Below are 25,548 nucleotides of genomic sequence, written 5' to 3' on the forward strand. Positions count from 1 at the left end.
CTCCCCGCAGCCCCTGAAGATCCCCACTTACTCTGAACCCCACGTCCATCCCTCTGAGGGAAATCTCATTCTGGAAGAGAGCTACCACCTGCCCGAGCTGCAACTACTGGGGAAACGGTCCACGCCTCCGTCCCGTTTGCTACAACCGTCTGCAACCATCTCTTCCACTTCGTGCCCGTGGGTTCTCTCGACGACTTAGACCCTGTGAGCGCAAACCTGCCGAGGCCCAGGGAAGTTAATATTCTGGACAGGTCCTTATGGAATCACAGGCATCAAGGGTCCCCTCCTCTGGATCTCGTCTAACTTCTACCCACGGCGAAGGTAAACCAGGTGCTTGGCCCTGAGGAGCTCGTGGGCTTTTCGTTAAGCAAAATGACACACGTGGAACCAGCCCGGGACCCACGGACTCCCGCCTACCTGGTACCGGCTCATGTGGCTCCAAAGTCAACACCCCAGGACTAACACAGATCTGTTGTTTTCCAAAAGGGTGGGCATGACGTCTCTTCCCCTGGAGAGTTCTGAATGGAGAAACGCACGTAGAGTGGGTAAGATGCCCCGTGCGCCCCCAGCCGGCCCTCCTTAGCTGAGCTCCTGCTGCGGCAACAGCCAGCCTACCCGCCCTGTTTGCCACTCCTCGGACAACCGGCAGTTTCACAAAACCCAGACGGAGAATAAGCTATCAGGCCAACACCAGCCCATCTTCTTCCTACTGGAGCCGGCGTTCTGCATGAGTAAGATGTGTGCACAGCCACGGCGCAGCGGCCACGTTCTTCCTTCGTGGAAAGCAATCCCGTCGAAAGCTGCGAGGGCCGGGTTCAAGCGGGCCCGGAGCTGCTGGGAGCCCAGGCCTGCGCGGCAGAGCCAGAACCCACGTCGTCACTTAAAAGATCACACACGAACGCTTTCATTCAGTGAGAGAGATGGAACTCAGTTTTATTGTGTCCTCTCCGAAACTTCCATTTACCCCACGGCCTCGTCTTTCAAGGAAGAAGAGGAGGAGGAAGCTGCCCGACACCCCAGAGCCCGAGTGCTCGGGGGCGCGCTGGCCAGAGGCGGCAGGGTATTTGTTTCTCCAGCGGTCTGGCTCCGAGAGATCACGCTGCCAGGGCCAGGGCGGTGAGGAGCCGCTGGCCGGCCGCTCCGGGTGAATTCTGGATCCATTAGTGTACCATTCCGTAAAGTGCTTCTGGAGTTAAAACCTGCCAAGCTGTCAAAGTGTCCACACTTTTGCAACACAAAGGATAAAAGAATCCCAACGGGCGCGTCACCGAGTCCTTCCCAGCTGGGTCTCGAGATTGGCACCTGCCGCCTTAACCGCCAAGGCGCTGGCCCTCGCCCCAGGCGAAGCCTCCTGGCCGCTCTTCAGGCAGTGGGTTGTAATTTGGATCCTCATCTGGTGTATCAAAAATAGCCTTCCTAAAAGACAGGCAACAGAGGGCACTTAGTCCCAGGGTCCCCTCGAAAAGGGGCCCCGGGGCCTCCACCAATGGACAAACGTTATACCCGCCTACCCAAAACCGTCATCGCTATGAAAGTGTTCTAATCATTCCACGTTTGCGTTAATTCTTTACTTCTCGAATTTTTTTTTTTTTAACTACAAATGCAATACATGTTAGTTGTAGAGAAAACAGAAACCACAAATAAACATCCTGACTCTCCAGAGAGAATCACTGTGGGTGTTGTCATCGCTCTTCCAGAACTTTTCTGTGTGTAATTTCACAAAAGTTAGATCGCACTATTTGTGTTATAACCGGGTATTCAGTACATTTATCATGAACATCCCCCCCCCAACAAGGTACCGCCCCGTACCCACTGGCGGATGGATGAAGAAAATGGTCCGTCCACACAACAGGACAGTGTTCAGTCTTAAAAAAGAGGGAGGTTCTGACACCAGCTACCTCGTGACGAGCCCTGAGGACACCGGGGTCAGTGAAACAGCCATGATTCCACGTGTGTGAGCACCCGAGGGTGGCCAAATTCGAGACGGAGAGCAGTGCCGTCACCGCCGAGGGCAGGGGCGGGGCACGGCGGGTGCTCGTGATGGCAGAGTCTCACTTCTGCAGGACTGAGAGTTGTAAGGATGGACGGTGGTCACAGAAGCGCCACATGAGGGGACTAACGCTACGGGAACTGCACATTTGAGATGCGTAACATGACACATTTCATGTTATGTGGATTTTTATCACAACTGAAGTTAAGAAAACTCACAAGTCATTCCATGAAAATTACGCAGATCGTAGGAAAGGACAGTGTGTCCAGAAGACTTTTAAAATCCTGTTAGACGGTCATTCAAGTTCTCCTTAGAGAACTGACCATTAAAACAATATCCGCTCTTTGAACTGATGTTTCTAATGACACCCGCCCACCGCGGGTACAATTAGAAATGTATCTGAAAACTTTTATTTAATAGTAGGGCCAGAGAAAGCATCTACACTTCAACATGAGCCCCTTGAATTATTACAAACAATAGAAGCAAACACACACCAGCAGAAAACTACAGGGCTGAACAGGCAGTGCGGGAAGGAAATCCCAAAGGCCGATAAAACACGAACATGCTCGCTTTTGTAAGAATGAGAAGAAAGCATGTTGAACAGCGAGGCTGCTTCTACTTCCCAAACACGCACAGGCCTGAATAACGGGGCTGTGTGAGCAAGACGTGGGGCCACAGTGGCCCTGAGCAGGGCGGGGGTCATAGGGATATCCCGGCATGGTAGGGCGCACGCGTGCACGGGCCTGGTGCAGGGTGGCGAAGGCTGGGGAGGCTCAGGCGGGCACTCCCCGGAACAGGGCAGCCCAGCACAGGGAGTGCGGGCAGAGCAGGAGAAGGCCCCGTGACGAGACTGGTTACCCGGCAGGGTCGCTAAACAGGAAAGAGGGTCATGACCACAGGGTCAGGTCCCTCGGTGTCCACGAGAGTAAGGAGGTGCCATATCCATCTGGCGGAGCGTGGTCAGCCAACGGGGGCACTCGTCAGCTCATCTCGGGAGCAACACAAGCAGCATCCCGGGGGACGGGGCAGGATCAACGGGGAGCCACATGAGGGAACCTTCTGGGTAATGGTACTACTCTCCTGATAGGAGTCTGGGCCACACAGGTTTGTGCATTTATGAAACCCGTTAGTTGACACGCTCGAGCTGTGTATTCTGTTGTACAGAGATAAAAAACTCTAGTCAGTGATATATACAATAAAGGCACTCAAAGAATTAACGATACTGGGACGGAGGGATGGACAGATGTATAAAAGGCAAGAACAGTAAAACATTAACCAGAGAATCTATGTGGTGGGTAAATGGCATCACTGTATAATTTTTTCCACTTTTCTGTGAGTTTGGAAATTTTTATAATAAAATATTAGAAGAAAACTACAGAAAGAAAAAAAATAAACCTAGAAGGAATCATACGGAGTTGTCCTAGAGCTGGGAACATCAGTAACCCTGTGTTTTTAAAAAACATACAGGTGTGCAAATGCAGACATTCCCTTGCTCCATTCTTGGTCAGGCCCCGGAACTCCAAAAGCAGTAGTAAGCATGTCCAGCACCACGTCGTGGCTCCCACCCCCCACCCCCCCACTAGAAAGGAACTAGGACTGTTGCAGAAATAGTGGATTCTAAGACTGCATCAGGGAGAGCAGAGGATGGGCCTGGGAGGTCTTGTCCGGCCAGAAAATACTAAATCGCCTGACAAAAAAGAGAAAAAAGATGGGGACATGTTGAAAAGTAATTAGAAGTCAGCTTGAAGGGGTTCCCATTGGCCAAATCTGGGGCAATATGAACAGCAAAGCGACAATGATAACGAGGGACCACAATGCACAAATGAAACAGGAGGCCGTCACCCCTGCAGGTGTAAAGGAGCAGAAACGCCACCGACCCACCGACCCACCGACCCAACACCGACCCAACGACCGGGGAGAGGGCTGCTGACCGCCTCAAGGTGCCTTCCCCAGAACAATCACAAAGGGAACAAAAGGACCTTTATGATGGACCTTAACTGAGCCATCAGAGTGATTAACGGCCAGTGTGACAGATCGGCACTCCAGAATCCGGTGCTCAGGGCTTTGGGGAGAAGGACACAGGGTCACTTCTCTGACATTCCTACCAACACGTGAGGACAAACCCAGATGGCGGGACTTCCTACAGAATGGGCCAAGGATCCACAAAAATGTCAGTGTCCTGAAGTCAAGGAAAGACTCAGGAGCTGTTGGAACCTGGCAGAGACGGAAGAGGCGTGACAAGTCCACGTGGCGCCGGGCCTGAGCTGGGCTCTTCCGGCAAGAGTGTTTACTGGAACAACGGCCAGGAGTGGCCTAGGTCTGAGCACTCATGTTTTTCCTGATTGTGACAGTGTGGGAATGTCCTTCTTCAAGGAAAATACACATTAAAGGGGGGGCCAGGGGCATTTCATCAATAGGTTTACCTTCAAACGCCTAAGGAAGAAAAAGTGTGTTCAACAGTTTGTAATTTTAGGTTAAGTCTGAACCCGTTTCCAAAAAAATAATAAAATAAGCATAAAAACGAGACAGCATCTCACAGCTATCACCGCAGGAAAGAGTAAAGGATCCCTCCCCCCGTCGGAAGAGGCTGCGGGGAAAGGAACACTCTATGCGGCCCGCAGAAATATCACCCTGAGCGTCCATTCCGACGGCGGCTCGTCAGTAACGCGGCAACCCCACTTGAGGGAATGGATCCTCTGCAAACCATGCCGGATGTGTGCCAGCCACGCACCGGGGGGAAAGCCGGCACCAGCGGCGATCCGCAGGGGAGGATGCTGGTTTCCTGCTGCGTGGCTGGTGCAGTTCCGTAGCACGTTTATAATGGAAAAGTGATCACAACACGTTACATTGAAAAGGAGGTTATGAAAGAGCATTTTTAAAAATTCAGCGCACGCACAGTAAAAGATGGAAGAATATACAGCAAAATGTCAACAATGCCAGCCAGGGTTCCTGCTACGTGGGGGGATTACGGAGGATTCTGCTCTTTGCTTTGCTTAACTACTCCACAACCAACATTTTATAATAAAAACTCACATTCTACTCTTCAAGTGGACCCTTCTAAATGCAGCAGGTCTCAAGGACACAAATTTCTGGAGTAGAAACAGGTCCTGTAAGTCAAACCTCCACTCTCGGGAAATCCAGGGGCAAGATGGACACGGACTTTCCTAACATCACACAGCCCGTGGGCGGATCAGCCCACACCTGGTTCCCAGTCCGTCTCAGGGCTCAGCTCTCCTCCTATTTTCATAACCTTCCAGAAATCCCACCACTAGAAACTTCCTAGTGGTCAGTTTTGCCCATTTTGCCGCCTCGCTTCTGTAACCTCAGACAGCTCTCCTGGAACCCAGCAGGCTCCGCCCCGGGACAGGAGGGCCTGGCGGTCAGCAGGCTGCCTGCCCCGTCACCCTCAGGACCCCCCGAGCTCCTGGAGCTCACTCCGGCACAACCCTGGCACCATCTGCTCCGACCCAATCTGAACGCTCCTCCACTTCAGCCCGCAGCTCAATCTGCAAATACTGACGGACCCGAACGATGAGCGCCAGGAGCTACGGGAGCCCCGCGAGAACCAGCGAGAACCCAGATCACGGGCCCTGCCCCGGGTTAGCTACAAGAAACATGCAACCAGCTGTGGAATACTCACAAGATAGACGGTGTTTTCAGAATTCTGATTCCACCCGGCTGATTGGGAAATACGTCTTCCAAGAAAAAATATATGTGTCCAACTGCAATGCCTAGAGTTGCCCAAAAACAAAGAACAAGGGAGAGGATGAAAATTCTGACTGCAGGGGGGGTGCCTGGGTGGCTCAGGCGTTAAGCGTCTGCCTTCAGCTCCGGGTGTGATTGGGATGGAGCCCCACATCGGGCTCCTCCGCTGGGAGCCTGCTTCTTCCTCTCCCACTCCCCCTGCTGTGTTCCCTTTCTCGCTGGCTGTCTCTGCCAAATAAATAAATAAAATCTTAAAAAAAACAAAAACAAAAACTTTGACCGCAGGCGGATCTACCAACATAAATTCCATACGTTTAGGAAGAAACGTCAATACAATTACTAAAGATTGAAAAATATCGTAGTCTTTGAGCCTATAACCACCAAATAAGCCGGAGACAGCCGTATGTGAGCACCAGACGTGGACAACGGTGGCGAAGTAAGTTCACGCGTAAAATAACAGAAAAAGTAGCCATGAAGACTCTTACCCAAGAGGTCCACAATGATCGAGTTCCCCAGCAACAAGGAAAAGCCCATGAGCACCCAGGGCAGAAAGGGGGCCTGGAAGTTGAGAAGGCCAAAGAAGTTCATGCGGACGTACGGGTTCCTCCGGCTCCACACGTACACGAGCATTATTGTGAAGGCCTGGCCCAGGAAAACCAAGCTCACGAACAAACCGAAAAGCTGGCAGACGGCATTAAGGAAAATGTCAGCATCACAAGAGCAACAGGGAAGGCTGAGCGAGAGAAGGAAGGGGTGTGTCCTAACAGAGGTCTGAGGTCGGGAAGTCCCACAGTCGCTAATCTTTAGAGGAAAAAAAAAAGCCTGAAAGCAATTACCCAGAGCAACCAGGCAAAAATCTGCATAGGCCAAAACATTTGGACTGTAGCTGCTTCCCATTAATATTGTTTCCATGAAGTTCTTGACTATTTGGAAAATATATTAATTCCCTGGTCAGTAATTTCGTTAAATTTCACTCTCCATTAGCACCTTTAAGAGGTGAGTAAAGCCAGTCGGAGCCAAACCATCTCGTCAGACAGGACTACGTTCAAGTCTGTTATACCCATGACAATAATTTTAAAAATAATAATACTTTATCAGTTTTGATAGTGGCCAAATAAATGTCTTACCAACTTTAAAAGTACACACATCGAGGGGCGCCTGGGGGCTCAGTCCGTTAGGCGTCCGACTCTTGGTTGTGGCTCAGGGTCATGAGATCGAGCCCTGTGCTGGGGTCCATGCTGGGCGTGGAGCCTGCTTAAGAGTCTCTCTCTCCCCCTCCCTCCCCCCGCAACAAACTCTCTCTAAAAAGACGTACACGCATGGACAATCCCACACCTAAAGTAGTTAACAGTAACCCACCTGGGCTAAAAGCCCCTCTGGCTCGCCCACCGAGGCTCAGGCGCGGTCACAGAGTACGCTGTGATATCACCGCCGTGCCTGCAGCTGTGGGCTGGAGGGCCGCTCCGTCTGTGTGCTGAGCGGACCTGGCGGACTGTGGAAGACAGGCGGAGGGCTTTAGCGAGACAGAGGGTGTTCTCGAGCGTTTCCCCGTATTTGTTCTACTTGTTGAAGGATACGGTCATTAAGAATCCACCAAAAAGGAACATAAATACAAAGTCTGCTGTCCGGCCTCGGAAAGAGCCTTCTTCTAGCATTCGACAGTAGCGGTATCTTAAGTTCCAAGTTAAGAAAATGTTACGCACACAAGTGGGAAGAAAGTCAAGTTCAACGTACGGCTGCAGTACAGTCGGGCTCCGCGTCAGCTGTACGAGGCCAAGGCTTCGCGTCCGTGAGCGTGTTCCCGAGGGGCAGTGTGGTGACTTCCCCTTGACCCGGCATTTCAGGCGCGGTGAAGACCAGCTCCGCCTGTCAGTGTTCCCGACCGGGGAGCGAAGCCCGAGGCTGCACACACGTGCTTACAGGGACTCACAAAACCCTTCCAAAGCAGGGTCGTCTTTCCCAAGCTCAGCCCCACCACGACCTGAGCCACCCTTGCTTTTTCACAACCCAACTCGGAAGAAACGCCCTGCAAGAAGCCTGCGTGACCATCTACGTTTGCAGGCCAGGCAGACTCAGCATTTCTATACCTCAGTCAGTAACGATGCATGATGAGGACAATCTTTCGTTATTAGAAACTTACCAGGATGGCGTATCACACAGGCTACACAGGAATCCATCCCAGGGCAGGGATCCTGTCACCCCAACAAGACCACAAGCTGAGTGGTAACTCGGCTGTCAATCCAAAGGGTCGGGAGGAGGAGGAATGGCCTGTTCAGGGGCCCCAATTACCACTTGACCAGAGCATCCCTCTTCTCCTCAAAAATGAGCACGTGGCCCGCCGAGCAGACATACGGCACTATCTTTCCAGCCGGCAGACCCCACAACCGAGACCCAGCGAGATCTCACGTGCTCCAGTCCCCAAGAAGCCACTCCCAGACCTGTGCCGACTCTCTGGGACTTCTCACCATACTCGGGCAAGTGCTGATGCTATGTTGTAAATATGCGTCAATGAATCCACTTCTCTCCCTTGATCTGATTTGTAAGGGATTCATGGGCAGAAGTGTAATCACTCCTCAGGTGAACACCTCCCATTAGAACAAACAGGGCCAAGAAACACCCTCAAAATATGCCTTTCTGACCAGCTAGTCCGTACGACAGAGCCAGCACCCGGAAGTCAGTTAAGATAGTAACGAAACAGCAACATTAATAGCTTTAACTTATATTTTACTCCCTAAGCAAACCTCAAGTTTTTATGCTAACCCCCACTTAATAAAGGATACAGAAAAATCATGTTAAATAAAAAATTGAATCCCACTGGACCAAAAAATAAGAAATTGGTGATTAGCCTCCATATCTGTTAAAAGAAAATGGAGAGAACACAGATTAAGTAAAATATACCAGAAAACATTTCCACGTTAAGACAATAGACATATCCTGGGCTTGCGATGGCTGAAAGTCCACCAAAACGTGACATGATCTGAACCAGAAAGTGGGGCGCATGCGATCTGACACTGGATTTCTCTGCTGTTTCCAGTTGGAATTCTGAAAGATATCACTCGGCCCCCGAAATCTGCAAGGATTATAGGACAGAAAACTTGAAATTGTCGTCTTTAAAAAAAAAAAAAAAAAGCCCATACCGTTTTACCAGGAAAATTAAGGGAAAAGTTGGATGGAAAGACTACGTTAATTCACAGAACAGAGACCAGTTCTTTTGTGCATCTACTTTCAGAATCTAATGAACAGTCTTGAGAGGCCAGAGAGAAACTCCAGAAACTTCACATAAGTTGCAAGCAATGTTTCTATAGTCCATAAGAAACATCCAGACGAAAGAGTAATCCTAAAGCAAACACTCCAGTTCTGGTCTGAGTTGGCTGTTGCCAACTCCCTACAAGTAAAGATCTAACGCTCTAGTAATTAGTCTAAGTGGCAGATACAAGGACACTCGTTTTCATGCTGGAAACCCTGATACACTTTCCCTACCCAACCCATCCACACCCACAATAAAAACAACTACTCACAACAGGACAGAGCCTCACATTTTAAAAATGTTTTAGCACGGCCTATAATCTCGTGTGATCTTAACCCGGTCAATCACAGGCTGGTGCTCCCATCCCCATGTCACAAGGAAGAAACGGGGACACTTGGAGGGCTTAAAAATGGCCTGCCCAGGGAAACTTGTACGGGAGACTCCGAATCCAGGCCTGGAACTCCTGGCTCCAAATGCGGATACATGGTGTCATCAAGAGTTTAACCCCAGGCAAAATCGAGCCAAGCACATTAACAGGAAGCAATGCTTGCATGGAGCTGCAAGGCCAGGAGAGTGGGGAAGGACAAAGGCAGTGACAAGAGTCCACAGGACTGCCTTGTGCGTCATTCAGTTCTTCAGAACTGGGAACAAAGGTGAAACAATTCAGTTCTACATACTAACTGCCTCCAGGCTTTTAGAGTCCCCAACTTAGCCAGGAGACAAGCATCTAAGTAAATTCAAGTACAAAGTGAGACGCTCTAAAGGAAGGATTTACAAATGCCCTGGGGACACAGAGGAGGGTGAATACGAGAAGCTACACAAAAGCTGGAGCTCAGCGGGTGTAAAGTGAATGACACACTTTGGAGACGGAGGGAACAGCAAGGGAACAGCAAGCATAGAGGAAAATTGCTGACTCTTGGGTCCTTCTCCCACTCCACCTGCAGGCTATCCGATCATCCTGGAGCAGGAAAACACGTCTCTCTTTTAGCATTCTAATTACTGGGAAGGACTAGTTCCTACTAGAATCTAATAAACTCGCATGTTGTTTAAGGAGACGGTCTTTTGGACTTTTGTTAATAGCATCTGATCCCTGGAAGACAGATCCATCCAGAAGCACTAACAGAGTTGAGTTTCTGAACTGGACTGCGGTGATGACACGAAGGTGGTGAGTGGACAACACAGGGCATCCTCTGAGGCTCTCCCTGGGCTGGTCAGTCTCCTCTCAAACTACAATATTAACCCTGAGCCAGTAATTTTTCCATACAGAAACTGGACACATCAAATCAAAACCATGCAGGAAACAAATAAAATACAGATTCTTAATTCCTACCCTTGGTGACTGCGATTTTGGTACATGACGAAGAACCCGAGAATCTCTTAAAAGTTCCCTAGGTGATTCTGAAGCCCAGTCAGGAAGCAGAATCACATCCTTATTACCACCCTCCCCGCCCCCCAACAATGAGACTTACAATCAAATATCCCCACTGGATTCTTTTTTGATAGCATATGGAAGAATCGGCTACCAAAAAGCATGAAAAACAAGTTTAACAACTGAAACATGAATTGTGGCTGTGATGGACCACTTACTTGAAAGTGTTTAAAGATTAATTCCGGATTGAAGTACAACTGAAAAGGTGTAATCAATTCCAACTGCTGAAAAAGAAAAAGAGCTTCTTAAAGCAAATCGATCAAGAAACAAAACTTCACCATCTGCAACAAAAGATTAGTAGGTCTAGCAGCTTCCAACTCTCACTCTGGCTGAATCCTTTAAAGCTTTCTTAGGCAGGCGGAAAAGATCCGTAAAAAATTCTGTAGAAATGGTACGATTCTCTGTATCCCTCATACCTAACACAAAAATAAAAATTTGTTCTATGCTGTGGTAGTTGAGGCTGACCTGAAGGCGAGGGGGGCAGGTGCTGCTATCCTAGATCCAGGGCAAGAAGGAGTGGCTGCCACGCATCTGCCACCGCCCGGTCCCCACCTGAAATAGCTGTGCGAAGCGACCCAGCTCACCCCAAAGAACCGAGACTTAAGACCCCGCCGCCGTCAGGGCTGGGCGCTTCCAGTCTCGATACCCGGACTCTATTTCAGGGCACTTCCCTCCCGACAACTTCTCCCCTTCTGTCCTCGACGTCTAAGTTTCCTCCCTAAGTGGACCTTCTTCCCGCTAGTCACCACCGTACCACCTGCCCCTCGCCTGCCTTCCCAGACACGTTTCCTGGGTGGGCGGCTCCCGCAGCCCCGACCTGCTCCAGGTCCGGCCTTCCTCTCTCGGAAACCGACCTGCAGCCCTGATCCTCCACCCCTCCTGGGGCAGCACTCGCGTCTCGGCTCACTGGATAGGCCATCCTAGACCCCAGCGCGAGCCCCGTACGCCTCCACCCACCCGAGACCAACCCCTCTGGGCTTCCCCAAGGCCCAAACCCCGGCTTCCCGAGGCCCCGGTCGGGCGCAGTGCGGACAGAGAGAGGCTGGCGCTGCAACTGCTCACCACAGCGGCGGTGGTGAGGACGCAGGCGGTGGTGTAGGCGCGGCTGACCGGTGGGATCTGCAGGTACTCCAGCCGCAGGCTCTGGTACGCCATCTTCCCCACCGCCGCCTGCCCCCCCACTTCCACTTCCGCCAGTCAACCCCAGGGGCGGGGCGGGCCAAGGCGGGCTGCCGCCCAATCAGCGCTACGCCCCCGGCCAGCCGCCAATCGCCAGAGCCCGAGGGAAAGCGCGCCGACCAATCAGGAGTTGCGCCTCCGCGGGGCCCAGCCCGGCCACCCCCTCACCAGCCCACCAACGTCGCGGAGAGGCGTGTAAGTCCCGCGTCCCTCCGCCAATCCCCGCCGGCCACAGCTGGCTTTCCCGCCCGGCCCCTCCGCGTCTCCAAGCGAGGCGGCCCCGCGCAGCCAGCCAATCAGGAGCACGACGGCGTCCCGCCCGGGCCCCCGTTCGCTGAGGGCGGAATTGGTCGGCATCCGGGGAGCCGGCGACACCGCCTCTCCGTAGCAGCAGGCGGTGGTTTAAAGGCGGTGGCGGGAAGCTGGTGCGTGGTTGGTTTCGTCGCTCTCGCGCCCGCTCGGGTAAGCGCCGCGGGGCAGCATCTCCTCCTCCGAGCAGCGGGGAGCGGAGGGGCTGCGCTCGGCAGCATCGCCGGGCGCCCGCTGGACGGGCCGCGCGCCGCCTTCCCCGAGCTCCCGGCATGCCGCGGGGCCGCGGGGCCCGACGGGAGCGGGCGGTGCGCCGGAAGTGGTCCCCGCCCCGCGTGGCTGAGGCGGGCGTCCCGAAGGAGAGCGGGATCGGCGTCGGGGGGACGGGTGGGGTGGGGAGGCGCTGGGGCGGGGGGGCGGACCCCGGGGAGGGGGAGGTGCTGAGGGGAAGGCCTTGGGTGGGGGCGGTCTTGGCGGGAGCTCGGAGCCGCTCGGCCGCCGAGGGCCCTCGGAGGATGCTCGGCCGCAGCACCTTTCCTTGAAGGGGCGAGAACATCACGGGGGAAGGAAGGTAGCTCGGTCCCGGGAGGCAGTGTCAGGCTTTATTCGCTTGGTTACAAGGAAGCACGTAAGGTTTTTGGAACAGGAAGTGACCATCGGGTGGCGGATAAGGAAGGATCCGAGTAAAGGGCTGGGGAGAGCGGGCGGAGGGGCAAACCCGGGGAGCTCATATGCAGGAAGAGGTGCTGGACTTCACCGGTAATCGGACAGATCCAGGTTAAAATAGCTTTGCCTGGGGGCGCCTGCGAGTAGGGTCGTGAGTTAGAGCCCCATGCTGGCTGTAGAGATGACTTTAAAAAAAATAAATTGAAAAAAAAGTTCTGTCTGCTCCCCAGATGTCACTTTCACAACCCGTTGATAACCGTGCTGAGTGTGATGCTTGCCCTGGTGACGGAGAACACCTCCACGGAGCTTTGGAAGTGTCTCACAGGGATGAAGGGCGAGATGGGACGTGCTTGAGAATTGCAAGTGTGGACTGAGCTGGATCTTTCCATTTGTGGGGCTTGATTGGGGGGGGGGGGAGTCCTGCACGCACAGTCCAGGATTGGTAGAAACAAGTGAGGCAAGGGGTTCAGAACCTTAGGGTACATTCTTCCCATTGAAGAGTTGATCCCTTTTTTTGTTTTTTGTTTTTTTTTAAGATTTTATTGTTTTTATTTGGCAGAGACAGCCAGCGAGAGAGGGAACACAAGCAGGGGGAGTGGGAGTGGAAGCAGCAGGCTCCCAGCGGAGAAGCCTGATGTGGGGCTCGATCCCAGGACTCTGGGATCACGCCCTGAGCCAAAGGCAGACGCTTAATGACTGAGCCACCCAGGCGCCCGAGTTGATCCCTTTGAATAGTGAAAATATTCCCGTCTCCTAGAATAAGAAAGTCATGCTAATGTAAACAGTAGTTCCGTGGGATGGGGAAAGTGGGTGTTCAGCCCTTGGTGTCCAGCCTGTGTGTGGGATACACAGGTTTTGGTTTTGGTTTTCTTTTTTCTTTTTCTTTTTCTTTTTAATGAATAAGTTCTCATAACTTATTTTTTTTTAAGAGAGAGTGCCGGAGCATGCGCAGGGTTGGGGGGAGGGAGGGACAGAGGAAGAGAGAGAGCATCTTAAGCAGGCTCCACACCCAGCGTGGAGCCTGACATGGGGCTCCATCTCACGACCCTGAGATCATGACCTGAGTCGAAGTGAAGAATTGAACACTTAACCGACTGAGCCACCCAGGAGCCCCGGTTTTGGTTTTCAAAAATCAACACCCTAAAACAATTTTACACTGACCAGACTGGCAAAAATTAGAATGTTAAATAATATCAAGTGTTGATAAAGACATGAGAAATTTTCATATATGGCAAGGGGGAGTGTCAGTCGGCCTAACCTGCCTCCTCCCCCAGATGTTCTGGAGAACATTTCCCAGTATTTGGTGAAAAATCATGTATGACTAAGCCGCATGGCCCAGCTGTTACTTACCAATGTAAATAGCATGCAGGTCCTTGGGGAGACCTTATGGGAGGGTGTTCATGACAGCATTACATCTGGCAGCAAGGTGCTGACAGCAAACCCGGTGTCCATGACAAGAACGGACATGCCGAATGTGGCGGGTGCACGTGATAAAGTTGATGGAGTACTTCAGTCAGAAGCAATGGCGTATGATAACATGAAGTGATTGCAAACATAAAAATGTAAACATCTATATACAAAACTCTTTCAGGAATATCTAAAACCAGGGCGCCTGGGTGGCTCAGTTGTTAAGCATCTGCCTTCAGCTCAGGTCGTGATCCCCAGGGTCCTGGGATTGAGCCCCGTGTCGGGCTCTCCCTCTCCCTCTCTGCCGCCGCTCTGCCTGCTTGGGCACGTGCACACCCGCTCCCTCTCTGTGTCAAATAAATAAATAAATCTTAAAAAAAGAAAGAAAGAAAGAAAAGAAAAGAAAAAAAGACTACCTAAAACCTATCTGAAATGAATTAAAGATGGATTGAAAAGGCACATGTTAAAACGCTGGAGCTGTTTCCTATGGGAGACGAAAGATGGGAGAATAAAAAAGGACCAAAACCAGAGTGCCGTGACCTAGGAGGTGGACAAACGAGGTCCTTCAACAGGAAGACGGCGGTTGGGGAAGGTCAGATGATGAAGGCCCTTGTAAGCTGTGTTCGAAGAGTTTGAACTTGATCCTGCAGGAAGGCAAAGGGGGGAGGGAGGAAATGGAAATAAGTGAGTACGTGAAGGGGAGTTGGAAGAATAGCCTATCAGGTTGTGGTCAAAAGTAGGAGCACTTGGGGAGAGGTTACAAATAGCAGGAGCTGGGTGGCTGGAAGAGTGGAGATGACGGCCATTGAAACTCAAGAAACCACGTCTCTCGGGCATGACTTAGGCCCTTTATCCAGACGTGAAAGCAGTCCAGGATGCTGGCACAGTTCAGGAGACTGAGCCCTAGGCCAGGGCCCTCTTTCATGAGAAGCGAGGGAAAGAGCTTCAGGGAGCCAACGGTTTGTATCCCGTTGTGGACGAGGGGGCTGCAGGTGCCATCAGGAGACACACACGCCTTGGGTTGTGTTCGCTTGCTTCCTGAGTCTCTGTAATAGGATTTGTCACTTTCATCAGGTGATTTCTTAATTCAAATGAATTTTATTCTCTTTACACCGGCAGATTTTTCACGGTCAAAACTAACCACACGAAGCGCGCGAAGATGTCCGTGGACCCGATGAGCTACGAGGCCCAGTTCTTCGGCTTCACGCCCCAGACCTGCATGCTGAGGGTGTATATTGCGTTTCAAGACTACCTGTTCGAAGTGATGCAGGCCGTGGAGCAGGTTATCCTGAAGAAGCTGGCTGACTCCCCGCACTGTGAGATCAGCCCCGTCCAGATTCGTACGTGCACGGAGAAGTTTCTTGGCTTCATGAAAGGACGTTTCGATAACCTTTTTGGCAAAATGGAGCAGCTGTTTTTACAGCTGATACTGCGTATTCCCCCAAACATCTTGCTTCCAGAAGATAAGCCTCAGGAGACACATCCTTGTACTGAGGAAGAGTTCCAGCTTCTCCAGAAAGAAATCGAACAGCTACAGGAGAAGTATAAGACGGAGCTGTGCGCGAAGCAGGCCCTCCTCGCAGAATTAGAGGAACAAAAAACCGTCCAGGCCAAGCTCAAACAGGCTTTGGCTTTGTTTGATGAGCTTGAAAATACGGGCAGAGATCACGGGACTAGTGATTTTAGGGAGAGCTTGGTGTTCCTGGTCCAGAACTCCAGAAAACTCCAGACTATTAGGGACACCGTGGAACAGGAAGGCAAGAGAATGAAAATATCTTAATTTCTAAGTAGTAACAGGAGCTCATCAGAAAGTAGAATAGTAAGGATTTACATCAGTGATATTCTAGTGAACTGTACGTCTTACGGGATTTCCTGTGTTTGCTCTTCCTTGTACTCCACACCTCCTTCCGTTTTGGTCCGCTGTGCCGAGGTAGCTTCGCACCGCCCTGAACTCATCCCTGGGGCATGTGTTCCCTAGAGGCCTCTCGTTGGCGGGATGGGGTTCCTGGTCCAGGGACAACTTACCGGGGGCCACGAATCAAGAGGCAGGTCAGAGATCTTTGTAAAGCTGTTCCTTGGTCCTCTGTAACCTTGACCCTTCGACTTACTCTTCGGATGCAATGAGCTGAGAAAAAGGTGAAGTGGGTGGCTTCGTTACGAGCCAGCCACTGCCCCGAGAGACGCCAGCACAGCCTGCCTGCTCTCGTCCACCTGCGCGTCTTCCACGGGGACCTCAGCGCAGGGAAAGAAGCAAGTACAACAACACCCGTGATCTTCAGTAAGAGCAAAGAAGTCGTTTCCGTTCCTCAACTAGATCCTTTCTGTGATGGTGGCGTCAGTGACAAGGAGCAGTTTGCCATCTGGGAGCCCGGCAGGGGAAGACCGTGGACGAAGAAGAGGCAGGTCTCACCGGGATGGAAAGGGAAGCCCGGAACAGAGCAGTAGCAGAGCTGATGTGGACTGACTGCCAGGCATTTACGTTATTTCCTTCATACCTCAGTCACGTTGGGAATCTGCCTTGTACCTAATATTTTTTAAGTATTTATTCATACTCCCAAGCATCAAATTCTTAGTACCCACGGTGGGGACATTTTAGCTGTGTCGTGCATAAATTTAGTGGAGTCTAATGTTTTCTTCTGAAATTCATCCATGCGACCTGTTACGCGACCCAGAGAAAGAGCGTGACTACCAGAGTTGCTCTTAGGGCATTGCCCTGCGTGTCTTCCTAAAGAGGGATTCGGGCTTTCTCCTTTACGTAGAAGACTAACACGGGACATTAATGTTTGCAATTAAGTATTCATAGATTTAAGATGCCTGTGTTTACCTGGAATATGTTTATTATCAAGGAGTCTTTTTTCCAATCCTGTACATGAAATATATATATCTTAAAGGCTTCAGTTTTCCATTTTCTGTTATAATTTTAAGTAACGTCAACGCCCAAGGCGGGGCTTGAACTCAACCCCAAGATCAGGAGTCGCACGCTCCACCAACTGAACCGGCCAGGCTCCCTGTGTTTGTAGCTTCTTTAAAATTTCCTAGTATAGAGCGGCGCCCGGGTGGCTCAGCCGGTTGACTGTCCAGCTCTTGGTTTCGGCTCAGGTCGTGATCTCACCGTCATGGGATCGAGCCCTGCATTGGGCTCCGCTCTTGGTAGGCAGTCGGCTTGAAGGTTCTCTTTTCCCTCTGCCCCTCCCCCTGCTCCCGTGTGTGTGTGTGTGTGTGTGTGTGTGTGTGTGTGTGTACGCACGCGCGTGCGCTCTCTCTCTCTCAAATCTTAAAAAAAAAAAAAAAAAAATCTCCCAGTATAGAGGGTTAAATGGTGATTCTCCTAAAGGTAGGTCCACGTCCTGATTCCTGGAACCTGTCATTGTGCCTTACTTGGAAAAAACGGTCTTTGCAGAAATAATTAAGGATCTAGAGCTAAGGGGAGCATCCTGAATTATCTGCATGGGCCCGAAGTCCATTGGCCAGTGCCTTCACTAGAGAAAGGCAGAGGCAGATCGGAGACAGAAGGGGGGGGCAGGGTGACCGCCAAGGCCGGTGGGGGCGGTGCGGCCACGCGCCCAGTAGCCAGCGCCCGCTGCGAGAGACCAAGATGAGGTTCCTCCCTGGCGCCTCCAGGGGAGCGTGACGCCCTTGTTTCGATGCCTGGGCTCCAGAGCACAGAGGGAGTGCATTTCTGTTCTTCCAAGTCGCTGGGTTTGTTACATGTGAACTAACAGAGCTGATGACACTAGGATGCGAGCGTGTCCGCGCTCAGGAGGAGCTGGCGGCTTTCTACGGAAGCAGCAGCTCACACCCGGTTGGCCCCGTAGGTGCAATAATACGATTTGTCTCAATGCACTTAATATATGGACGTGACCTGGACACAAGGGTGAAGCCCACAGTGTTCAGAACTCAGGAGTCCAGGGGCGCCTGGGTGGCTCAGGTGCGACTCCCGATTTCAGCTCAGGGTCGTGAATTTGAACCCCTGCGTGGGCTCCACACCCAGCTTAAGAAAAAACCCAAAAAACTCAGGAGTTCATTGCATGTTGAGCGCGTGCTCAGTAACTGGTGGATACGGATACTGTTTGTCATAGCAGTGTCTCAGCAGGAGCAGATTAATCTACTTGGCCCCATGGTCCTCCGATAATTAAATTCCTCCCTCAGAAATTCAGAAGTAAGTCAGGATAATAAGCCCTTGGCTACCCCCTCCCCCTCTGCTTCATGGCCCCGTGCCCACCCAGCATCTGTCTCACCGAGTTTCCTACCCTCCTTCGTGTTAGAGCCTCTGACGTTGACCCGCCAACCTTTAGTTTCCCCAGACGCCTATTCTCATGCTCCCCCTCATATTTATTCTCCCGCCACGCCTGTCCCCCACTCTCTACCCCCGTCCTGCCGCTGCAGTGCCAGGCAGCCAGTGGGTAGACAGTTGGGCATGGCGTGAATACAAAGTAAGTGCGGTTAGGACGTGGGGAAGGGACAGTCGAGGATCCCGCAAACCGAGAAGGCCCCTTGAGACCAGAGAACAGAGGAGGTGACTCCGTTTGGTTAACACAGGGTCATTCAGGCGAACTTACTGCTGGGGGGGGGGGGGGTCGGGCGGTCGACCATCCAGCTGCCCAGTTACTCTCCACCAAGTCCGGTCCCCCGTCCACAGATTTTTACAGAGCCAGGGGACACGCAGAAGGACACCGCAGTGAGATCAGAGGGTTCACACGCACCTCGAAGGACTTCTGTCCCCCTTGTTGACAGCTGGCCTTGAATGAGAGCTTGTGGCACCGTCTATGCCTCAGGAAGGGGAAGGACTGCTTTATCTCTAAGACTCGAGGGAGATCAGAACAAGCCTCCCCTCATCCTGCCCTTGGTGGGCATTTCTAAGTTCTGTGTATTAATCTCCAAGGGACCTGGAGCACTTAGCCTCATGAGAGGGCATGGCGTGAACATGAACGAGACGGAGGGCCCATGATGGAGTCAGTATTGTCAGCACTCCTACAACTACCACCCTTCTAGAAATAGAAGGGATTATAGGGGCCCAGTGCGTAAGAGGTTCTGCACTCAGCCCTTACGTGTGTGTGTGGGGGGGGGGTGGGGAGGGTCCCCATACCACCTGCGTGTCCCGCAATTCAACTCAATTCTGAGCCTGCGTACCTGGCAATCATATATATATATATATATATATATATATATATATATATATATATATATATATATAGGGTGATTCAGGTATGTAGGGTGAGGCCCCAAACAAAGGAGTTTTGGCCCCCCTGGGTGTGGGCCCAGCATGGCCGTATGTGGACGCTTTCCAAACCCCCTCCATTGGAGGCTTCTTACGTACATTGTTGGCCATTGGTGTTTGAAGTTGGGTCCCTACCTCACACCAAAGAAAACAAACCCCAAACGGGTCAAAGATCTAAATATAAATGCTGAAACTATAGAAATGCTTGGGAGAAAACCCAGGCTTAACTCTTCCTGACCTTGAGTTAGGCAGGAGCTTCTTAGACGTAGCACCCAAAACACAAAAGCAGCAAAGGGAAAAAATAGATACACGACACCATCAAGATTTAAGAAACCCTCGGTACGTCAGACATCGTCACTAAAGTTAAAAGGCAAACTATAGAACGGGAGAGACGTTCTGCAAATAATATCTGATAATGGACTTTATTCAGAATACATAAAGAACTCATAGAATTCAAGACAAATGGTCCAATTTTATGTATTTGATTTTTTTTAAGATTTTTTATTTATGTATTTGACAGAGATAGACAGCCAGCGAGAGAGGGAACACAAGCAGGGGGAGTGGGAGAGGAAGAAGCAGGCTCCTAGCGGAGGAGCCCGATGTGGGGCTCGATCCCAGAACGCCGGGATCACGCCCTGAGCCGAAGGCAGATGTTTAACGACTGTGCTACCCAGGTGCCCGTATTTGATTTTTTTTTTTTTTGCATGGTTTTTAATCTCTACACCCTACATGGGGCTCAAACTCATGGCCCCGAGATCAAGAGTCCCATGCTCCACTGACTGATCCAGTCGGTCACCCCCCCACCTTTTCTTTGCATATTTTTCAAATGGCCTGATTTAAAAAATGGGTAGAGGCTCTAAATAGATGTTTTTTCAAAGGTAGACCCTCGGCTGGTAAGGGAAGGAAAAGATGCTTGATGTCCTTGCCATCAGGGAAATGCAAATCAAAGCCACAAGAGATTCCACTGCATACACACTAAGGCTATGAGTTAAAAAAAGAACAAGATAAGTTTTGTCAACGAGGTGGAGAACTTGGAACCCTCCTACAGTTCTGGTGAGAATGGAAAATGGCGCAGCCACTTTGGGAAACAGTCTAGCGGTTTCTACCCCATGAGTCAGCAATCCCACTCTTAGAGAAATGAAAACACGAGTCCACACACACAGCATTGTACGTGAATGTTTACAGCAGCATTCGTCCTAGTAACCAAAAAGCGGAAACAACCCAAACGAGTGCAACTAACGGAGGGAACCATAAAACGCGGTGTATCCGTACAGGGACTATCGCTTAGCAAAGAAATGAAGCACGACTGCACGCGGCAGCAGGGACGAGCCTCGAAAACGTCGTGCTAAGTGAAAGGAGCCAGTCACACAGGACCACACACTGTACGATTCCTTTTATAGGAAATGTGCAAACCAGGAAATCCAATTAGTGGTTGCCTAGGAGTGGGGGTGGGGTTGGAGGGAGCCGGGTAAGGGGCGGAGGGTTTCCTTTCAGGGTAATGAGATATCCTAGTATTGATTATGGTGATGGACATGCCACTCTGTGAATATGCTCGATGCATTAGTTCTGTGCCATGTGAACTCTATCTCGACGACGTTGGTAAGAATAATGGGCGTGCACACTCCAGAAACTATACCTGCATTCATCTGGCTCCTTCACTGATCTTGCGACCAAGGTCAAATCACTTCCCCATGTCAGTTTCCTCATCTGCAAAATGGGGGAAATTAAAGAAACTCCCAACGGGGTTGAGAACCTTTAAGCCATATAGGATGCAGCCTGTTGCAGCGCCAGTTCCATTATTAACACAGCGGGCTCCGTGAAGGAAAGGGTTGTTACGTCTTGCTAATGACTATCTCCAGGGCTAGATACCCAAGCAAATATGAAACACTTAACAAACTGATCCATTTATTCCTCCCAACTTGAGGTTCCACTGTCCACACAGCTCAATTCCAACCGCGTCCCCCAACATAAACTTCCTACTGTCCCATGGTATCCAGAAACCACTGTTCGCTTCACGGCCTCCGTATACCTCCCCACCCCTGACAGCTCAATGTGTAAGAGGACAAGTTGCCCAAAACGGTCGTCTCTCCTGCCATCATTTGTGGTCTGCTGAGAGTCACTTTACTGGATGTCCTGTTATTTTTGCCCACCCACCCTCCATGGTCGTGGCGAGTTCAGTTTTCCTTTGGGAAACCTCCTTTCCCATTGCATCCTACCTTCGTGGGACACCGTATCAAATTCTCTCTTTCGCCTTCTGGCCAAAGGTGGGCATGTGACCCTAGCCAGGTCAGTGAGACACTCTCTGGGATAAGATACTTAAGCAACGTGGCAAAAGGACCCCCAACATGAGCCCATTTGTTTTTATGGTTGGACCCTGGAAAGACAGTCCATTAGTATTCGAATGGAGAGGCTGGATATTTTGGAAGCCGAAAAGTTGGAGGACAATTGAGAGCTCCATACAGGGAAGCAGTAACTGTGAAATTAGGTGGGCGGTGGAGGGGATATGGGACCAAATATCGTGGGATATTTGAACTATGTAAGAGGAAAATTGGCCAGGACAGGCACAAAGGAATGCTGAAAGTACACATGGGTGGTGGGAGAATAGCAGAATTTTAATATTGGTTAGAAAATATAGGCCAAGCTCCCACTGGAGCCCAGTGGAATCAGGAATTTCAAGGAGATATGGGAAATTTCAGGGTATGGGGAAAAGTACGGGCTAATAGGGGAGAATATGGGTGTATGGGAAGAAAGCAATTCATTCTGGGGATGGGGGCAGCTTAATACTGAGGACGGCAGCGAAGCTGAGAATGTTGGGGAAGGCTGGAGCGCCATATTGGAGAGGCAGTGATAATCATTGTTTTGGGGGGAACCACACAATGAATTCTGAAATAAGGAGATCACATGGGATTGGACATTTAGGAGAATATTGGAGTCTATGTTCAGATTGTAGAGGCAAGAGGATCTAATTGTAATATAGTCACAGGAGCCAGATAGTGGAATTTGGGATAGAAAGTGGGCGCATATGTTGAGGAACAGGGGACCCTGGAAATGGAGGGGAGAACCTACTCTCTGGAGATTAGTGGAGGGGAGAATATTGGGGGATCATATCCTGAGTAGTCCCTGAAGGACTGTTCTGGGGGATGTGTGAATGGGAAAGAATGGGACTGTTTGGAGAACACGGAGCTATGTATTGGGACTCAGTGGTTAGTCAATATTCAAAGTCAGTAGGAGATCCAATAGCCAAGACCGAAGGCTGGAAAACCAGTGAGAGGTACCTATTACGGGTTCCTTGGAGACTTAATTTCGGGGAAGAGTGCCACTAATTATCAGGGGGTGTTATTGTAGTAAACCGTGGGTGTAAACACAGGCTGACATCGGGGAACAGTGGGCATCGTATCGGTAGCACTGAGATGAAAGGCAGAGGGGCAGTCGGCTAAGCCCTGCGGTGATGCAGGATCGTGGGAACACAGACCTGGGAAGTGACAAGGCTCTGATATTGGCATATGCTGAGTTTATAAAGACACAAGCTGGGCGAATGGGGGGCCAGATTCTAGAGTTTAGTATGGGGACCATATTGGGGCAGAAGTGTCTTGATAATGGAAGCAGGCAGGGACTATATCTGAGGGGCAGCCGGTGAAGCCACAGGGGACAGTCACAGACCTGCCGTGAGGGGACAGAACAGGACGCTCGCATTTGCTGGGAACCGGATATGGAAAAAGATGCCATAGAGAGGCCTGGGCGGCTCTTCAGTGTAGGGAGAGGCTGCCCCTGGGAAGGCTCATCACGGGACACACCTGTTTGGGAGGGACGGTAGGGATGCTCTGAGGATTATGGGGTGAAACAGAGCAGACTGGGAAGCTTGGCAGCCCCACTGCATGGCTCTGAATTAGCGAGAACTCAGTACACAGGAGACTGAAAAAGGGATTTATTTCATCAGAGGTAAGATAGACATTTCCAGGTAACATAGTACAGCACTGGGTTGATGACATTTAACACTCAAGAGTAAAAAGAGATGGTAGGGGGGTGAGCAGCCCGCAAGGTGGGTTTTGGTGTTAGGCCTTTTGGGTCTGAAATGACAACCCCAACGGTTTTCCAGCAGGAATTCTTGCCAATGACAGACACACCACGCCCTCGTCTAGGGTCCCATTGCTGCGGAAGCGCTCAGGGCCAGCATGAAGCCGCCAAAGACGGAGAGAGAGAGCCCTCCCGCGGACCCCAGCCCCGGGCTCCCGAGTCTCATCCCGCGCAGCGCGCGAGCGAGGGTCCCTCGTCCTAGGAGGTCTGCAGCCGCGGGTCCCATGCCGTCCAGGGCGCGACAACAGCGTGGCCTCCAGCTGTGGGTCTCGGCCGGCCCGGTAGCTGCAGCAAAGCCTAGGCAGGAAAAACGCACAGTTCGCGTCAGCTCAAGCCCCTGGGGGGGGGGGGGGGGACGCGGCGGCGCGCCACCCGGGAGATCGCCACTCACCGTGTCCTGCGCTCCGGCGGCGTCCGCGGGGCGCTCAGGTCCGCCAGCTCGGGAGGGGGGGGGGGAGGGGTTGGGTCCCGGCTGGTGCTCCGGGGGACAGTGCAGCATCACAGGGCTGCGGCCCGCCAGGGCCATGGCGCAGACCCCCGCTCCCCGCGGGGCCCTCTCCGGAAGCCCGTCTCTTAAGCAACCGAAGGTTGGGCTCGCTGCGCGTGCTCCCACCTCATGAAGTGTAGGGTCCAGGGACATCATCCCAATCGTGAGCCGCACCCCGCTCCTCTAAACGCCAAGGGATGTCCGCCCCCTCCCCCAGCCTCAGGGGCAAACAGAGCCTTCTATCAATAGTGGCCGCTGCTCCGGACGTGCCTCCAGATACGCAGGGACGCAAAGGTAGTGACAAGCACAGGACAAAAGAAGCTAGATGAAGGGTCTCCCGCCCACGCCACGCAGAGCCGTGGTTTCCCTTCCCGCGCCCCCGGCCCCGCGCCCCCGGCCCCGGCGGCTCAGGCCAGCTGCAGGTGGATGTAGGTGAAGATGCAGGAGGTGATGGAGAAGGCGATGGCCGCGTAGATAAAAATGGAGAGGTGCGGGAAATGGTCGAGGTAGCAGCCCTCGTCCCGGGGGGGCGCCTCCTCCTCGGGCGGGGGGCGTGCCGCGGCCTTGGGGGGCTGCCCGGCGCGGGCCCCCTGCGCCCTCCCGCCGGCGCGCCGACCGGCCCTCCTGCCCGCGGCGGCCGCCGCCCTGGGCGCACGGGCCGCGGGGAGCTCTTCTTCCGGGGGGGGCTCGTCGAACAGGCCCCCGGAGTCGTCGGCGGGGTCCGAGCGGGTGGGCGCGGGGGCCCAGGGCTGGCGCGGGAAGAGCGGGGCCGCCATGGGCGAGGAGCTCGGGGTTCGCCGGCCGGAGCGCAGTGGGCGGTGGCCGGGCTGCGCTACGACTCTGCCCGCGGAGGGGCGGGCACTGCTCGGCCGCGCACCTCCCCCCGCTCCTCCCCGCGCCCCGCCCGCGCCCGAGCCCCGCGCTCCGGCCCCCGGCCTGTTCCCATGGCAACCCGGCGCGGGGCTCGGGGGCAGGGGTGTGAGCTGCGAGCCCGGACCCCGGGGCTCGAGGAGGGGGCTCCGCGCCAGAGGAGCTGCGATGTGGCTGCGCGCGGACCTTCCCCGATGTATTTGCCTTTTAAAAAGAAATACTTATTACCAGTCTTTCTGTTTTTGTTTTTTAAATCTAAAATTTAATACATGAAAAAACAAATACGCAATCTTTGTAGAAACCTTGAAAGTTAGAAAGCCCCATAGACAAGAACAGGAACAAAACAAAGGCTCCCACTATCCCAAGGCCCAGAGATAGATAGATGGTGCTTTTCCTTTCTTCCTCCTTCCCCTCTCCCTAACACTACGTCTCTATCTGCTGCTATCGGGGCTTTCCCTTCTGTTCCTCGCCCCAAACCCAGGATCCTAGCCCTGTGGGCGGCTGACTTTTGAGTAGGCACGCCCCCCCAGGCCCCTCCGGGCATCCCCCAGGCCCTTCTCTTCCCTCCACTGGCACTGCCCCAAGCTTCTGGACACCTAGGTTCCAAGGCTGGCAAGGTTCCCCTGTGGAATGTGGGGAGAATAGCCACTAGGACTTTTGGGGTCCCAGGGAATTGGAGGGGTATGCTGGAAGGCCCAGCTCAGACTGTCATCAAGGAACTCATGGCCTCCTGTAAGGGAAAGGCACCAGGGTGGGGTGGGGGGACCAGGACCAGGGTGCAGAAACAATGTCTCCAGGGTGCTCTCCTTCTCTCTCCATCTCCTGGTGTTGCCAGGGGTCTCTTGCAGGGCCAGAGCCTCCCACACAGTGGCAGGTGTTCAGATTGTGTTTGCTGAATGAGTAAGGCAAGGGATGAATGGTGGTTGGCCCAGCGGACTCCCATCTCGAGCCTACCACCCCCACCCAG

The 25,548-nt window shown here is 52.4% G+C and overlaps 3 protein-coding genes across 13 annotated transcripts; 1 reads left to right on the top strand and 2 right to left on the bottom strand.

Moving 5' to 3' along the window:
- Nucleotides 1-907: 907 nt before the first annotated feature.
- DERL2 (derlin 2) lies at nt 908-11,838 on the bottom strand. 3 transcript variants are annotated; one of them, XM_026520744.4, is made up of 7 exons: nt 11,434-11,838; nt 10,530-10,592; nt 8,476-8,549; nt 7,273-7,366; nt 6,181-6,376; nt 5,631-5,721; nt 908-1,416 (listed from the first exon to the last, which is right to left on the bottom strand). In XM_026520744.4, exons 1-7 carry the CDS (start codon nt 11,524-11,526, stop codon nt 1,311-1,313), a joined length of 717 nt encoding a protein of 238 aa, XP_026376529.2. In that variant the 5' UTR covers nt 11,527-11,838; the 3' UTR covers nt 908-1,310. The 3 variants fall into 3 exon arrangements, with proteins under 3 accessions (XP_026376529.2, XP_026376528.2, XP_057167359.1); XM_026520743.4 differs by having other exon boundaries at nt 10,530-10,595; XM_057311376.1 differs by lacking the exons at nt 908-1,416; nt 6,181-6,376; nt 7,273-7,366; nt 8,476-8,549 and having other exon boundaries at nt 2,381-5,721; nt 10,530-10,595.
- A 42-nt stretch (nt 11,839-11,880) lies between these two features.
- MIS12 (MIS12 kinetochore complex component) lies at nt 11,881-16,825 on the top strand. 9 transcript variants are annotated; one of them, XM_044391696.3, is made up of 3 exons: nt 12,157-12,246; nt 12,756-12,884; nt 15,052-16,825. In XM_044391696.3, the coding sequence occupies exon 3, from the start codon at nt 15,092-15,094 to the stop codon at nt 15,710-15,712; it is 621 nt and encodes a 206-aa protein (XP_044247631.1). In that variant the 5' UTR covers nt 12,157-12,246; nt 12,756-12,884; nt 15,052-15,091; the 3' UTR covers nt 15,713-16,825. The 9 variants fall into 9 exon arrangements, with proteins under 9 accessions (XP_026376543.1, XP_026376535.1, XP_044247631.1 ...); XM_048226904.2 differs by having other exon boundaries at nt 12,163-12,246; nt 12,756-12,888; XM_048226905.2 differs by lacking the exon at nt 12,157-12,246 and adding an exon at nt 12,306-12,430 and having other exon boundaries at nt 12,756-12,888.
- A 6,243-nt stretch (nt 16,826-23,068) lies between these two features.
- LOC113271076 (uncharacterized) lies at nt 23,069-24,502 on the bottom strand. Its single transcript, XM_026520764.4, has 2 exons — nt 23,616-24,502; nt 23,069-23,521 (listed from the first exon to the last, which is right to left on the bottom strand). The coding sequence occupies exon 1, from the start codon at nt 24,485-24,487 to the stop codon at nt 24,119-24,121; it is 369 nt and encodes a 122-aa protein (XP_026376549.1). The 5' UTR covers nt 24,488-24,502; the 3' UTR covers nt 23,069-23,521; nt 23,616-24,118.
- Between the last annotated feature and the right edge of the window lie 1,046 nt (nt 24,503-25,548).

This window comes from Ursus arctos, unplaced genomic scaffold, assembly GCF_023065955.2.
Source record: "Ursus arctos isolate Adak ecotype North America unplaced genomic scaffold, UrsArc2.0 scaffold_14, whole genome shotgun sequence".
In the NCBI taxonomy this organism is placed as follows: domain Eukaryota; kingdom Metazoa; phylum Chordata; class Mammalia; order Carnivora; family Ursidae; genus Ursus; species Ursus arctos.

Bases quoted from the DNA above. Each gene is read 5' to 3' on its own strand.
- DERL2 (XM_026520743.4), bottom strand. From the start codon at position 11,526: ATGGCGTACCAGAGCCTGCGGCTGGAGTACCTGCAGATCCCACCGGTC. The intron at 6,377-7,272 runs GTATCCTTCAAC...GCCGTCTGCCAG, and splicing joins TTGGTGGATTCTTAATGACC to CTTTTCGGTTTGTTCGTGAG. The intron at 1,417-5,630 runs GTGAGTATTCCA...CCTGTCTTTTAG, and splicing joins CTGAAAACACCGTCTATCTT to GAAGGCTATTTTTGATACAC.
- LOC113271076 (XM_026520764.4), bottom strand. From the start codon at position 24,487: ATGGCGGCCCCGCTCTTCCCGCGCCAGCCCTGGGCCCCCGCGCCCACC.
- MIS12 (XM_026520758.4), top strand. From the start codon at position 15,092: ATGTCCGTGGACCCGATGAGCTACGAGGCCCAGTTCTTCGGCTTCACG.